Here is a 12,827-nt window from a genome sequence, read left to right as displayed (position 1 = left end):
GGCGTTTACAAGTCAAGATTTCTATCTAGGGCGATTAGCCAGGGGAGGGACGGTGGACTTGAGGACTTTGCATTTTGGGGTTTTGATGATTTTGGGACTCGGATATACATCTGGCCACGGTGTCGGTTGGAGTTCTCTGTACCTTTGTAACAAAATAGGCCTTCCGGGGATTAGGCAGTAGGTAAATAATGTGAATGGGATACCCGCCAGATGTGTTTGATGTGTGGCATGATTAAAAGTCATATGAATATTGCAAACTGAGCCATTGGGCATAGCATGGTTCGAGTAGTATCACGAAGATCGGAGCTACATACTACGTCAAGAGCATTGTCTCATTATATGGTGCTGTACATGTTATGTTGCCTCATGACAAGGCTGAGGGTCGAAGCTAGAGCTCGAAAGTGTGCCGTCATAGGGTTGACAGGGGTCTTGGAGAATGTGGGGAGCTCAGAATGCCATTTTATTGGTAGATAAATCAACCACATTTTGTTCACAGAAGAGCAATGGCCACGTGCGTTCAATCTCATGATACCTTAAGGCCATAATGAGACTCGACTGAACATTGCGTTCAGGTGTGGAGTAGACCTGACACTCTATGAGATGATATATCAAACACCAAGAAACATGTCTCGTCTGCATAGCAGTTAGAGAAACGTCCATACATCTGGACAACTATGTCTATATCATAGTTCAACTCTTATCCCCAAATCATACTGTACAATTGAGTCGACTCAGTATGATCATGAAATTACCCAAGATTACCTCCACGCCATCATAAGTTATAGCCTAATTACCAAACATCATGAACTTCTGAGACCAAATAGGCCACTTGTCACTATTCGGTCGTCGGTAGCTGGGGCCGATGTGTCAAGCAAACTTGATGCTAGAGCGAGGCCCTTGACTCGAAAGTTCCACCGTAAATTCTTATCGCTCCAATAATCTCGAGTTTTGAGCCTTATCTGTCTCTCAGCCTTGCATAGGAACTAAACGTCACCGCCGCTATAATACCTATTGTTAGCTGTCCTCTTTCCGTGAGTGGCTGGACGCTTCCACTAACTTACCTAGCTTCTACTGTAACAGCCATCGTGGCTTCTTGCTCCCCCCATTGGAAGAGGTCTCCATTCTGGCCACATCGTCTAGTCCGCTCTCTCTTCTTCAACTTATATATACAAATACAAGAGTTTCTCCGGGCTTTTTATTTTCCTGCCCATAGACGACATCGTCTTTTTGCTTTCTTTTCTCAAGAGGCAACGCTCCTCGTTGTTAGAAAAAAAAAAAAAGACATACTCTCTACGAATTGGTGTGCGCAACTGAGCGCACCCCACCAAAACCACCATCATGGCATCTCGAGTCTCGCCGCTCATGACGCTTTTGGCGACAATCTTCCTCTTCGCCACAAATGTCTTCGCAATCTCAGCTGTCTTGGGTGTCGACCTTGGTACCGAGTACATCAAGGCCACTCTTGTCAAGCCTGGAATTCCTTTAGAAATCGTCCTAACAAAGGACTCCCGACGAAAAGAAACCTCAGCGGTCGTCTTCAAGCCCTCCAGAAATGGACCCCAGAAGGGCGAATACCCCGAGAGGGCCTATGGTGCCGACGCCATGGCTCTCGCCTCTCGATTCCCTAGCGACGTCTACCCGAACCTCAAGACCATCCTAGGCCTGACCACTCAAGATTCTGTGGTTCAGGAGTACGCTGCCCGACACCCTGCGCTGCAATTGCAGTCCCACCCTACACGAGGCACCGCCGCATTCAAGAGCAAGTCTTTTACTGACGATGTGGAAGCCTGGATGGTTGAGGAGCTGCTCGCTATGGAGCTGCAGAGCATCCAGAAGAACGCTGAGGTGGCCGCTGGTGATGGAAGTATCGTCCGCTCCATTGTCCTGACTGTTCCTCCTTTCTACACCGCCGATGAGAAGCGGGCTCTTCAGACTGCTGCTGAGCTTGCTGGTCTTAAGGTCCTGGGACTTCTCAGCGATGGCCTGGCCGTTGGTCTGAACTACGCTACTACCCGTGAGTTCCCCAATGTCAGCAATGGATCTAAGCCCGAGTACAACATCATTTTCGACATGGGCGCTGGCTCCACCAAGGCCACCGTCTTGAAGTTCCAAGGCCGATCTATCAAGGATATCGGCAAGTTCAACAAGACGGTTCAGGAGGTTCACGTCCTCGGCGCTGGCTGGGACCGCACTCTTGGCGGTGACTCCCTCAACTACCTCATTCTAGATGATATGGTCAAGCAATTTGTCGAGTCCAAGGCCGCCCAGAGGGCCTCTGTCGCTGCTGAGAGCGTCAAGTCCCACGGCCGCGCCATTGCGAAGCTTACCAACCAAGTCGAAAAGGTTCGCCATGTCTTGAGTGCCAACCAGAACACGGGGGCTAGCTTCGAGGGCTTGTACGAGGACATCGACTTCCGATACAAGATTACCCGCACCCAGTTCGAGGAGATGGCTGCTGAGCATGCTGAGAGAATCACTGTTGTCATCAACGATGCCCTGAAGGCCGCTAACCTCGACATCATTGACATCGACTCTATCATCCTCCACGGTGGTGCTTCTCGCACTCCTTTCGTCCAAAAGGTCCTTGAGAAGGTCTCTGGCTCTCCTGAGAAAATTCGATCCAACGTCAACTCTGATGAGGCCGCCGTTTTCGGTGCTGGCTTCCGCGCTGCTGAGCTCAGCCCCAGCTTCCGTGTCAAGGAGATCAGAATTGCTGAGGGTGGCTTCTACCCCTCTGGTGTGAAGTGGGAGACCAAGGAGGGAAAGACTCAGCACCAGCGACTCTGGTCTGCCGTCTCCCCACAAGGCGCTGCCCCTAAGGAGCTTACATTCACCAACGAGAAGGACTTCACTGCTACTTTCTACCAGCAAACCGGCTCTGATGAGAAGGATGTCAAGACTCTGACTACCAAGAACTTGACTGCCACTATCGCTGCTATCAAGCAGAAGTACCCCTCTTGCGTTGAGTCTGAGATTCGCTTCAAGCTTGGTGTCAAGCTTAGCGGGGAGAACGGTGAAGTTGAGGTTGCCAAGGCCGCTGTTGAGTGCGAGGCCGATGTTAAGGAAGGCCTCGTAGATGGTGTCAAGAACTTATTTGGCTTTGGCAAGAAGGATCAGAAGCCTCTCAAGGAGGGTGAAGGCTCTGAGGAAGAGATGAAGGATGACAAGTCTTCTTCTTCCACTGCCTCTCCTGAACCTGCTACCGCTTCATCAGCCGGCTCTGCCGCTTCTGGAAGCACTGAGGAGGTCAAGCCTGAGGCCAAGAAGCGAGAGATTGTCGGTATCCCTGTTGAGATCACCTTTGAGAACCGCGGTATTCCTGCCCTTACACCAGCCGAGATCTCCAAGTCTAAGGACCGTCTCAAGGCCTTTGCTACCTCTGACAAGGCGCGCCTACAGCGAGAGGAGGCTCTCAACCAGCTCGAGGCATTCACCTACAAGATTAGGGATCTCCTCGAAGGGGATGCCTTTATTGCGGCTTCTACTGAGAAGGAGAGGACCAAGTTGGCAGAACTTGCCAGCGAGACAAGTGACTGGCTCTATGCTGATGGTGCAGAGGCTACCAAGGATGTCCTCAAGTCCAAGCTCAAGGTTCTCAAGGACCTGGTCACACCCATTCAGAAGAGAGTTGAAGAGACTGAGAAGCGACCTGAATACCTTACTGCACTAAAGCAGACTCTGGAGAACACCCATGGATTTGTTGAGAAGATCAAGGGGCAGATTGCCGAGCATGAGAGCTGGCACAAGTCCGCCTCTGAGTCCGCCTCTGAGTCCGCCTCCGCATCTTCATCAATTGAGTCTTCCAGCACAGAGGCTGCGCAAGAGAAGGCCACGGGTGACTTTGACGGACTAGAAGACGAAGATCCCGCGGTTGCGGAGGCCCGCAAGATGGAGCAAGTCATCAAAGAGAAGGGACCTATTCCTCCTCTGTACACTTTGGAGGACCTCAAGGAAGTCATTGATCTTCACAAGGCTACTCTGGACTGGCTGAATAACCTCGAGGCCAAGCAGTCTAAGCTTGCTGCCACTGCCGATCCTGTTCTCCTTATCAAGGACCTCAAGACCAAGCGTGACAAGCTTGAGAAAGCCAGCGTTGAGGCTGCCCTCAAGGGTGCCCGAAAGGTGGAGGAGAAGAACCGGCAAGCCAAGAAGGCTGCCAAGGAGGCCAAGAAGAAGAGCAAGAAGAGCAAGACAACAAGCGGAGAGGCATCACAAGAGACAGTGCAGCTTAACGCTGAGGACTTCATGAAGGACGGTGAGATCGATAAGGAACAGCTCGAGAAGTTGCTCAATGATATGAAAAAGGAGAACGCGAAGAATGAGAAGAAGAGCGAGGGAGAGAAGAAGCAGACTCACGACGAACTATAGACGATGGCGTATTGACTTTTGATCTTGGCTTTCTTATAACGAAAAGGAAGAAGGCGAAGCTGGTTGTTGATACACATCTTGATTGCTTGATTGATACCGGGTCAGATGACGAACAATAGAATATCTGACTCTGACTTTACCTACCATATGAGGTAGAATACCATGAAAATGGACATATGAATTTCTCGCCACTGAATGATGAACGGGATCAAAATATGAGATGTTTGGTGAAGTCAAGACAGGGTAATACGGACATGTCGGTCCTGTTCCACGGGTCGTGTCGCTTAGATACATTAGTCAACGGATCCGCGAGTAACGAAGCATTATATCGTGCCTTTTCGTGTCTCTATCTGTTCCACGTCCATGTCTAACTCTCTAGGTAGGTAGGTCGGTTAGTAGTATCGTTACTCATCCTCATGGTCTTGTGAGCCAATCTCATGACCCAGGTCGAGTACAGGTCCTCCTCCTGTGTCTGTCTTTTCAACATGGAATACCCGATGTGCCGTAGTTGTTTGTTGCTACCAGAGACGTGGATTGGATATTCATGCATTGTTACGTCGCAGTTGCAGGTTCCCGTGTTTGTCCCTGGCTGGAGCTGTAGGCGAGAAAAACGACCCGATTACAAGAGGCTGTGTAATGGTCGGCGCGAGGTGATGGGCTCGTCTACGGGGAGGGAGCGGCTTTGGGGTGGTACAGAGCGTGGGCCGAGGACCTAGATATGGAGGTTGGTGATATAGGGGTCTCGGCTTCTACTACTCGAATGAGACGTTGCGAGGATAACGGGAGCTAAAGGACTAAGATTGCTGCTGGCAGTGCTAGACTGTCTTGGCCGAGAAAGTGTCCGGCAGTGTTGATAGCTGCAAGGTAACCGACTGTAGCACTTCCCTCTCTCCGATATTTAGATGATTCACTGGCCCTCCACTGTCTGTCTACCATGGAAGTTCCAGCTTTCCCTTCCTTCCTTCTTTCTCTGTTTCCTTCGTCAATCTCGCTCCCAGTCACACCTTCCTGTGTATTACGACTCTTCTCGTTTATCTCTTAGTTCTTCTCGACTATCCCTTGTTCATCTTTCTTCACCCGCTTGACCAACCTCGACTCGCCTCATTCAATCTGAATCATGAGGAGCCTGGCTTTTCTTGCTGTGCTCTTGGTAGTCAGCATTGCTTCTGCTGCTGCTGCTGCCACTCCTCAGCACAAAGCTCGCAAGGGCTTTTCTCTTGAGGCTACAAAGAACTCGAATTCCAAGCCCGATTTCGTTCGAGAATGGGTCGCAGCTCATCAGAAATGGGGCAAGGGTGTCTCCCCAGAGACTTTGTCTGCATTCTCGCTTCTTGATGACGGTATTAAATCTAATACTTTGCAGTCCATTTATATGTTAACCCTTCTGCAGATGGTCGTGTCGATGTGAAGCCCCTTGGGGCAGATGAAATCTACATCGCCGACGTCAAAGTTGGAAATCCGCCTCAGACTCTCAAGATGGCCCTCGACACTGGCTCTGCAGACTTGTGAGATGTATGCCCTTAGATGAGACTGATTTATGCTGACTTCCACTTCAGGTGGGTGCAATCTACTGACACAATCTATCGAGCCAACCCTGAAGGTCCTTGGGCTCCTCGATACAAGCCCAACTCTTCCAAGACATCTCGCCGACTTCGCGATGCCGAATGGGAAGTCGAGTATGGTGAGAATGGTCTCTCGTTCCATGCCGTTGGGACATGGGATGCTGACCTGTTTGATAGTTGACGGAACTCATGCTAATGGCATCGTCTACCTCGATACCGTCCGCCTGGGAGATTTTGAACTCAATAATACTGCCATCCAGTCTGCCCAGATCGTTGCTCCTCGCTTCGAGCGTGAAACTGAACTCACAGGCATCTTGGGCCTTGCCAAGTCTCTTCCAAGCAACATCGATCCTCCGACTCCGTCTCTCCTTGATAAACTTCGTCCTCTACTGGCTGATCCGGTTTTTACTGTTGACATGCGTCGAAATGCGACAGGTCGCTTCGATTTCGGTTACATTGACGAGAGCCGTGCCAAGGACAACATTTCATGGATGGCCACACGGGAGGATAGCCCCCATTGGGACATCACATTCGATACAACAGCCTGGACCGGCCTTCGTCAAGTCTGGATGGCTCACACCTTTGAGGCTACTATCGACACGGGAACTACACTGCTCTTTTTGCCCGGGGATCTGGCCAGTATGTACTGGTACGACGTTCCAGACATGCGTGTTGATCCCCGTCTCGGCGACTCGTTCACGTTCCCTTGCAAGTTTTCCAACGATCTTCCACACCTGATGTTCAAGGTGCCAGGCACCGAGCACGTTCTGAGGATTCCTGGGCCGTACCTCAGCTACAGCACAACCGACAACGATTCGGACTACTGCTGGGGCGGTTTGCAGAGTGCAGAGAGCTTGGGTGTAACCATCATTGGCGATATTGCGCTCAAGGCCTTGTATGTTGCATTTGATCTCGAGAACAACAAAGTCGGGTTTGCCAACAAGGATCTCGATGATATTGATGATTGGTAGTGGTGGTGGTGGTGGTAGTGTGGATTTCGCGTTTGGTGTCTTAGAGCATACCGGTATGTAATTCTGGAGCTGTCGATACAGGTCGACCATTGTGATGCTTTGTAAGATGAGAAGAGCTAGAGCCAGTCATGTGTAATAAAGTCAAAGGGATATTAGAACTCTCAAGGGCAGAAGTGAGGCATTGTTCAAGTGACCAGGTAAAGGCTCACCCGTATATTTCCACCCGTCCGTTAGCTGGAAAAGATACATATAAACCTCATTATTTCGGCCGTGAATTCAAAGTCGATTGAGGCGCTGTTGATGCACTTGCTATCAATTGACATGCAATACGAGTCCATCCAAATACGTTCCCGTCCTATTCATTCCATCTCATCTCAACTCATACAAACAGTCCCCCCTCCCAGTCCAGTCCAGTTCCATCCAATCCACTACCCATGCAAGACGTGAACGTGGACGCTATCCTCCCATAAACAATATGCAGCAGCCTGACGCAACAGTTGAAGCGAGAGGATCAAAATAATGGTAAAATAATGTTGCAAATGCTGCCTCTATGAACGCCGGGAATCTTGGTAGCGAACGACAAAAAAGGGGGGGACTTCAGGCTGGGGATGCGCCGTTGGTTTCCCCCGGCTCCTGAAAACTCCAGCAACCGGAAAGCATTGTAAATGATAATAAAAAATAGACGAGGGCGTTTGACGTTATTAATGCGCCTCGGCTGTAATTCGTGGCTTTCTTCGAAACAATGAATTGGCCAGTCGTCGAGGGTTGCGCCGAGTCAGTCTTGAAACATGTTCCCCATAAAGATGAACGGTCGGGTTGGAGTGAGAGATTGCGGTCTGGTCTGGTCTGGCCAAGGGTTGCATGCAGCTCAGCCGTTGGTTCTCCGCGCCCGCTACCGCTCACTAGCTCAAGAGGGGCGACATCATCTCTTGTAAGAGGCTGAGTGGCGGTGATGAGTGAGAGTTGGCCCTCGATAGAATTGAATGGTTCATGGAGAGAAAGGGAGCAGCAAAAAATGGTCAGATTGCTTTATTCATGGTCTCCGTCTTTATAAAAAGTCAAAAATATTCGTCAGCGCGGGCCGTCTTGCAAGTCATCACGGGTGACGACGTAGTATTCACCTTCACTGGCACCCGGGGTCGGGGGCATGTTGCCCGAGGAGGGAGCTTGCTGAGAAGCGCGGGCCGTTCCCGGTCGAGAGCGAGCCTTGGAGTCGTCCGTGGGAGCATCAAGGGAGCTTGGCTGCTGCTGCTGCTGCTGAGTCTGGGACTGGTTGATGTTTTGTGTCTGGACCTGTGGAAGAGGAGAGCGCTGAGTGGTGCCTACAGAGCGACGTAGGCGATCTTCCATTTCGCGGATGCGGGCTTCGAGAGAGGCGAGTTCTTCGGTGTTCTTGTCGACTGTTTGCTTCCTGAACAAGGTGAAGTGCGGTTAGATGCAAAGTTTCTGGTGCGAAACGGTGACTAAGTGGTAGACCAACTTATCGTGGACTTGCTGATCCAGGTCGGTGAGCGAGTTCTCGATGCGGAAGATGTCCATCAACTCTGCACTAAAAGAGCGGGCGATGGTGCTATACGAGAGAGGCATGTTAGGTCTTGGTTCGCGATCACATTGATTCTGTAGACGACATGACAGGCGTCTTCAATTGAGGTGAGTGTATAGGGGGATACGGACGATTGGGGGCGACGGCCACTGGGCTGCCAGTCGCGGTCGAGCTCTTCATCGGTGAGAGTCATATTGCTGATTATACGACGTTGATATGATAGAAGCTGAGCAAAGTAAAGCTAAAAGTCGAGGAGTCTGGTATTGCAATGGGTATCACAGCTAGAGGCGCAAAGAGATGAAGAGTTGGGAATGAGAATAATGGATGGAGGGAGAAATTAAGACGGGGAGCTCAGCTCTAAAGACAAGAGGCACTTGAAGTGGTCGTAATTAATGGAAGTTTCCAAGGGACGGGTTCTACCTTTAGAGCTAAAGCTGCCTAAGTAAAGCTAGCGACAGCCATTTCCTGAAGTGATTGGAAGTGAGTGGGCTCTCCCTTTTGCCCCACACACGACCCGACGCCCACGCGCACAGCGCATCTGTATGCATCTATTAGGGGGAGGGGTTCACTGTGAGATCCACTCCAGCTGTCCCTAGGGCAGAAAGGTCCCCTGGAATTAGCGGCTTTTCTGGTAGTTCAAGGGGGGTCCAGGGGGCGTGTGATGTTGAAATAGGGTGTGCATGAGGTTGGGGTTCTTTGAATGAACCTTTTTTCCACCTACGGATGCGGATTGAAAGAAGAGATGATGATGATGATGATGATGATGATGATGATGATGATGATGATGATATAACGGTTAAGAACAAAGATTCGGTGATCTGTGTGAAAGCGGTTAGGTCAGAGAGTCTGAAGATGTGACAAGGTGGTTGAAAACGTCAGGAGGAAGAGTCCGAGACATTGTTCATACTCTCCTCTCCATGACTGACAAACCAAAATGCTACAGTGATATCTTGGTAGGTACGGATAGAAGTCGAACGATAGCTCCCATCCCATCAACTGTCAGATAAATGCGATACAACCTTGCTTCTTCTTTGTCGTTCGCCAATATCCGTGCATTGATCAAATAACCTTGAATAGTCCTGACGCCCCCGCAAAGCAAGCGGTGATACGACCCCCCTTGTCTTGATGAGGTTTCTATTTGTTTAATGGATAATTACATATGGCTTCTCCGTATCGATTTAATGGCTACCTAATCAACAGCCGAGATGGCCTGGACGTGACGAGGTCGTATCTGGTGGGAACACACACGCCCCCAACCAAATTATCGTCATCATTAAGAGGCTGAGAGTCTGAGACTGGAAGACAAGAAAGACAATGCGTTACATGCAGACTGCTCCTGAGCCTGTAATTAACTGAGAACCCCTATTTTGAGATACAGACAACTCTCATCACATCACATTCTAGTAATCATTCTAAGGTAGGTAGCTAGACCTCGTTATCAAAGTCTGTACTCTGTATTTCGCCAAATTTCCACTAATTTACCCAGCCATGGCTCGGCAGCGCCTATCATCATGTACCGTACGGATACTGAGTGTACAGTAGGTATCAATGGACATGCCCAAGCGAAAAGGGGCGCCGAGTGGGCGGATGACATCAATTTTAATTTATCCGTACTTCAACTTTGAATCCCAGTTCCATTGTTTTAATTGAACGATGATACTTCTCCTGTGATTTGAAACGAAAGCATCTGCATCTGTCGCGTGCTTGGTTATTAGTTGCCATAAATAAGACACATTTCTAAGAGAGACAGGGCTATAAAACGCCATTTCATTAATTAACTAATCGATTCAATTAGAAAAGGCACGCGCCATCTCGACGAGGCTGGGACCGTGTGAAATTTAATGCTGGTTCCACTTCCTCTTCCTCTTTTTGTCCCTTGCTCTTTCATGCCCGATCTTGATGATTGCACTGACCAGGACTCTCCGCTTTTTGGCTGGGATGAAGTGATTCTCGTGAAGTCATCACGACTATGACTTGGACTAGGGTGATGAACTGAGACATGTCATGGGGTGCTTACACCCGACATTTGTAGTGGCTAGGAAAGAGTAAAGATCTCCTGTGACTTGTAGATATGTACGTGATGGCCATGGTCTTCTGTTCCATGTCGTCAGGACATGAACTTTGCACGAGACCGAGTGAAGAGTTTGGTTTAGGGTAGATGTGATGATCATGCTGTATAATGACCAGGCATTCATCACCATCCATCCATACACGGCTCGAACCGAGACTCGGTCATCCCGATGTGATGCATCAAAAGACTTGATCCATGTTCATATGTTGTTTCAGCAAGTGACTTTGCGTTCACTGAAGAGACCTCTTTCTTACTCTACTGTGCTTCTTGCTGCCTTTGAGACGCTCACCAACGTGCGTTCTGTAAAGGTGAACATCAGAGTAACAAAATGGAAACCACTTCATCAGTTTCAACACCAATGTTCACCATCTTACTTTATTTGCATCGTAATAGTACAGTCGGTTTAAGGATTTAGTAAAAATGTCAAAACAAAACAAGTTCACATGCCCCGTACTGGAATCGAACCAGTGATCTTATCATTACTAGTGATACGCTTTACCACTGAGCCAACGGGGCTTTCTTGCGAGATTGTTAGAGGACGCACTTCAAATTAGGAACTTGAAGATAAAGTGAGTCGAAAATAGAATGAGCCAGATCCTAACTAGATGATGAATGGTGACCGTTGGATATAAGTCAAGGTGGAAGTGAGTTAAAGTTTAAAGTTCAACATGTGGAACGGATAACTCTACCGTGTTCTCCAAGATCAGTAGAGAATTCTAAATTTATCGTCTCTACTGAGTTCACGTTGATTTACAACGTCGACATGGAAGTATGTGTCCGTCCTATCAACTAATGCAACGACTAATTCTAAACTGGCTCATACGATCCATCCATACATGGAGTTTAATTCAAGCAATATCATTTGTCAGCCAAAAGATGTTAAGTTATCTTAATGAACATGAGATGCCGACTCTGCAAGTAGATACCTTCTCAACATTGCTCATCATGTTACAAACGAGCGCAACCAGGCAATGAATCACTCTCCGTTCCAATATGAACAAACATACGAAGTAAGGTGGTTAGCTATGCCCTCTCAAGTTCCTCTATTCACTCCGTTTGAAGCTGAATTTTCAGTGCCATATGCAAACTGATTGCCACTGTCACTGCAATGTTACTGCATACAAACGCCGTAGCAACTATTCCTTCACTTCTGTTTACCATGTTACGTCCTCCCAATCTCGACTCTTCTTCCAGCAAAACAAGCACTACTCTCGAGACATTTAGAACTATACACTAGCCTAGATTTTGACCAGAAAGAAACATTGTTAAGCACTATTCTACCAACTGAGAGAAGTGAGTTCTCTAGTCCTATGCCTCCATAGTGAATAGGTTGCCTAACCAGATACAATATAGGAGAACATACTCCAGAAACTTTTTGCACAATACAGCTATAGGAGAGATCCTTGAACCCCCCTGTCCAGAACCATTGCCAGCAAGAACAATGAACAACCCCTGCTATCGGGGCACTCGAAACCCCTCAAGCGGATCGATCTCTTCCTGCCGGCTTTTCTCGAGATGCTGGAGCAGGCTTCATGCTTGGTGGCCTTGGGGGTGTCATTGGCTTTGCTATCTCATACTGCATCGTCTGCTTCATCATGAGTGTTGTCCGAGCTCGATGCCAGCGCAACGGACGCCAGACAGCTATAGAATAAGGATGCAGCGTCAAACATCAATTCTTTGCAGTCTGATATGTATCCAAAAAACAAGGCTGGGGCAGTCCTGACAGGGTGGTATGAGATGGATATGACTGGACGTAACATTGCATTGGTAGACGAGAGCTAGGTCCATGACCACAGCAGAATCATTGGGTTCGAGAACTTAAGATCAAACCCAAGCGTCTCTGGAAAGACAGTCTTTGGCAGAACCTGGTATGTCAGGTCACCGTCTCACCAACTATCATCTTAGAGATTGCTGAATATACAGCTATATCAGACCGAAAACATCATATGTTATAACCAAGGTGACCCCGAACTCAAGCACCATTCGAGAATTTGTGCGTAAATGGATTCAAGTCGGAGACCCTGTGTCAATTATTTCTACCTAAAAGCTCTATATACACTCCTTCATCTGGAGAAATCAGCCCCGAACGCAATAAATATGCCGGGCATTTGTAAGTTAACAAAACGCCAAACCGAACTCCGACAATTTAAGGCCAAATATCAGAAAGAAGAAAGTACCAAATTCCGATTTTCTATCCATCTCTAGCGTGTTCGCATTTCGTGTATATTTGCCATGTATTTAATCTCATGAAGCATCATTGGATTTGTTCATCAGCTTTCATCGTGTATCGTGGATGGGCCATATCCATATCG

General features: G+C 48.6%; 3 protein-coding genes and 1 non-coding gene across 4 annotated transcripts; 2 read left to right on the top strand and 2 right to left on the bottom strand.

Annotated features, from left to right (window-relative positions):
* Positions 1-1,338: 1,338 nt before the first annotated feature.
* J7337_009892 (uncharacterized protein) lies at positions 1,339-4,368 on the top strand (the record flags this gene model as incomplete). The annotated part of the gene is made up of 1 exon (XM_044827486.1): positions 1,339-4,368. One exon carries the CDS (start codon positions 1,339-1,341, stop codon positions 4,366-4,368), a length of 3,030 nt encoding a protein of 1,009 aa, XP_044678080.1.
* Positions 4,369-5,485: 1,117 nt separating this feature from the next.
* On the top strand, positions 5,486-6,901 carry J7337_009891 (uncharacterized protein; the record flags this gene model as incomplete). Its single annotated transcript, XM_044827485.1, has 4 exons — positions 5,486-5,708; positions 5,759-5,873; positions 5,925-6,049; positions 6,108-6,901. The coding sequence occupies 4 exons, from the start codon at positions 5,486-5,488 to the stop codon at positions 6,899-6,901; spliced, it is 1,257 nt and encodes a 418-aa protein (XP_044678079.1).
* Positions 6,902-7,972: 1,071 nt separating this feature from the next.
* On the bottom strand, positions 7,973-8,637 carry J7337_009890 (uncharacterized protein; the record flags this gene model as incomplete). Its single annotated transcript, XM_044827484.1, has 3 exons — positions 7,973-8,312; positions 8,382-8,471; positions 8,576-8,637. 3 exons carry the CDS (start codon positions 8,635-8,637, stop codon positions 7,973-7,975), a joined length of 492 nt encoding a protein of 163 aa, XP_044678078.1.
* Positions 8,638-10,959: 2,322 nt separating this feature from the next.
* Positions 10,960-11,031, bottom strand: J7337_009889. The gene has a single exon. It is a non-coding gene; the product is annotated as a tRNA-Thr (tRNA).
* Positions 11,032-12,827: the final 1,796 nt, after the last annotated feature.

Source organism: Fusarium musae, chromosome 7, assembly GCF_019915245.1.
Source record: "Fusarium musae strain F31 chromosome 7, whole genome shotgun sequence".
Classification (NCBI taxonomy): domain Eukaryota; kingdom Fungi; phylum Ascomycota; class Sordariomycetes; order Hypocreales; family Nectriaceae; genus Fusarium; species Fusarium musae.
Note: the sequence above shows the minus strand (reverse complement) of the source record. Positions and strands in the feature narration are given on the sequence as shown.